Here is a 1,522-nt window from a genome sequence, read left to right on the forward strand (position 1 = left end):
CTACTCTGGAAGGCGACACCGCAAGAGGTAGCTCCTGGGGTGTTTCAGTTTATCTTTACCTAGGATCAATGCCAAGGGCTCTGCTAATTAGCACAATGAACATTAAAACTGGTTTTCACTGGTAAAGTTAGTGACTAATTAGCCAACATAACAGATGTTAAAAATGGACAACAGTTGTGAAATTAGTGGTATTCAAACTCTGGGGATTCCTCTATGGTTGTCTGGAGCCTAGTTTAGAGAGTGACATTCTCAATCCCTTGTGCTGGCTGGTTAGCTCGGCTGGTTAGAGCGGGGTGCTGTAACACTAAAGTCTCGGGTTCAGATCTCCACACTTGCCGGCCGTCCCCCCGTTCTCCCCCCACCCCCCAAAAAGGACTAAATTTAATCCCTAAACGCGTCTACCTGTGAAATCACAGTATTCTGGTTGCCTGATGCTACCTGTAAGGTAAACCTCATCCTGGCATCCAAGACTAGAATGAACCTTTCACACTGGATGTGCTTTCACGGAACATCTGAAAGGAGGGGGAGCTTGCACCTCATCCTGCTTTCAGACAGGCTGTTTGATTTGACACTGTGTATGTATCCCAGTGTGCCTGCTTGCTAATCAGTGTTTGAGGCTGTGGCAGAATTTGATCGGAGACTTGTTTTCTTTATATATGGTAGCGAGTCTGTGGGAGAAAGAGCTAACTAGTCCTCGCCAGACTCCGGTTGTCGGCCACTAGGAGAGCTATTTAAAGAGCCTGATAACAGAGCAGGACCAAGCGGGCCGGGGCAGCTTGCAACTGGCAGTCGCTGTTATGCCGGGTTGTATAGATCCGGAAATAAAGTCTTTGAGAGGCTGAAGAGCCCGACTGGGACGAAATGTGCCTGCCAGTCCCTCTCTGGCCTCCCACAGCCTGCAACCCCCTTGCTCCAGGATGGCAAAACATCCTGTCCTCTCTCCGGTCCGCTGGCTCCGACAGTGGGCGGTGCGTAGCGCTCACTCACCCTTGTGGCAGTGGGATAGGAAGTAGGCGCGGGCCTTCAGGTTCTCCCTGTCGAAGCGGTCTATGGAAACGGTTGGATACTCGGCCATCTGTCCCTCGAAGGAACTCATAGCGCCGCCGATCGCGGCCGACGGGACTCCAAGACGGTCGCGGAAGCCTAGCCCGACCACCACGGCGCCGCCACTTCCGGGAACCCGTGCGCCGCCTCGCCATTGGCCGGCCGAGCGTAGCCACGTCCAATCAGAGGGGCTCGGCGGCCGGGGGCGGAGCCAAGGCGCTGCGGGTCGGGTTCCCGCCACCTCCCAGCTGAGCTGCAAGCTGTGAGCCCGCACCTTTGTCTAGCGCCGGGGCGGCCGGGCGTGGAGATCAAGTGTACGGAGGGAGCGGTCTCGTTCCTGCCAGAAATTAACAAACAAGACGCGGGTGAAGCGCTGGTGGAGTTGCCGGTGTCTGCGCAGTTACAGTAGCGCGAAGGGTAACAAAAGTCCACCGCAGGCGGCCGCACCCAGGGAGGCCAAGCGGGCTGCAGAGCTGCG

At 55.9% G+C, this 1,522-nt stretch overlaps 1 protein-coding gene across 1 annotated transcript in view; it reads right to left on the reverse strand.

The window, feature by feature from the left end:
* Positions 1-1,173, reverse strand: part of LOC103608018 (protein artemis-like) — a 27,606-nt gene extending 26,433 nt beyond the window's left edge. The window contains exon 1 of the mRNA XM_008592463.1: positions 988-1,173. Coding sequence (XP_008590685.1) covers positions 988-1,096 — 109 coding nt within the window. The 5' untranslated portion in view covers positions 1,097-1,173. The remainder of the gene's footprint in view (positions 1-987) is intronic.
* Positions 1,174-1,522: the final 349 nt, after the last annotated feature.

Source organism: Galeopterus variegatus, unplaced genomic scaffold (assembly GCF_000696425.1).
Source record: "Galeopterus variegatus unplaced genomic scaffold, G_variegatus-3.0.2 Scaffold7951, whole genome shotgun sequence".
Taxonomy (NCBI): domain Eukaryota; kingdom Metazoa; phylum Chordata; class Mammalia; order Dermoptera; family Cynocephalidae; genus Galeopterus; species Galeopterus variegatus.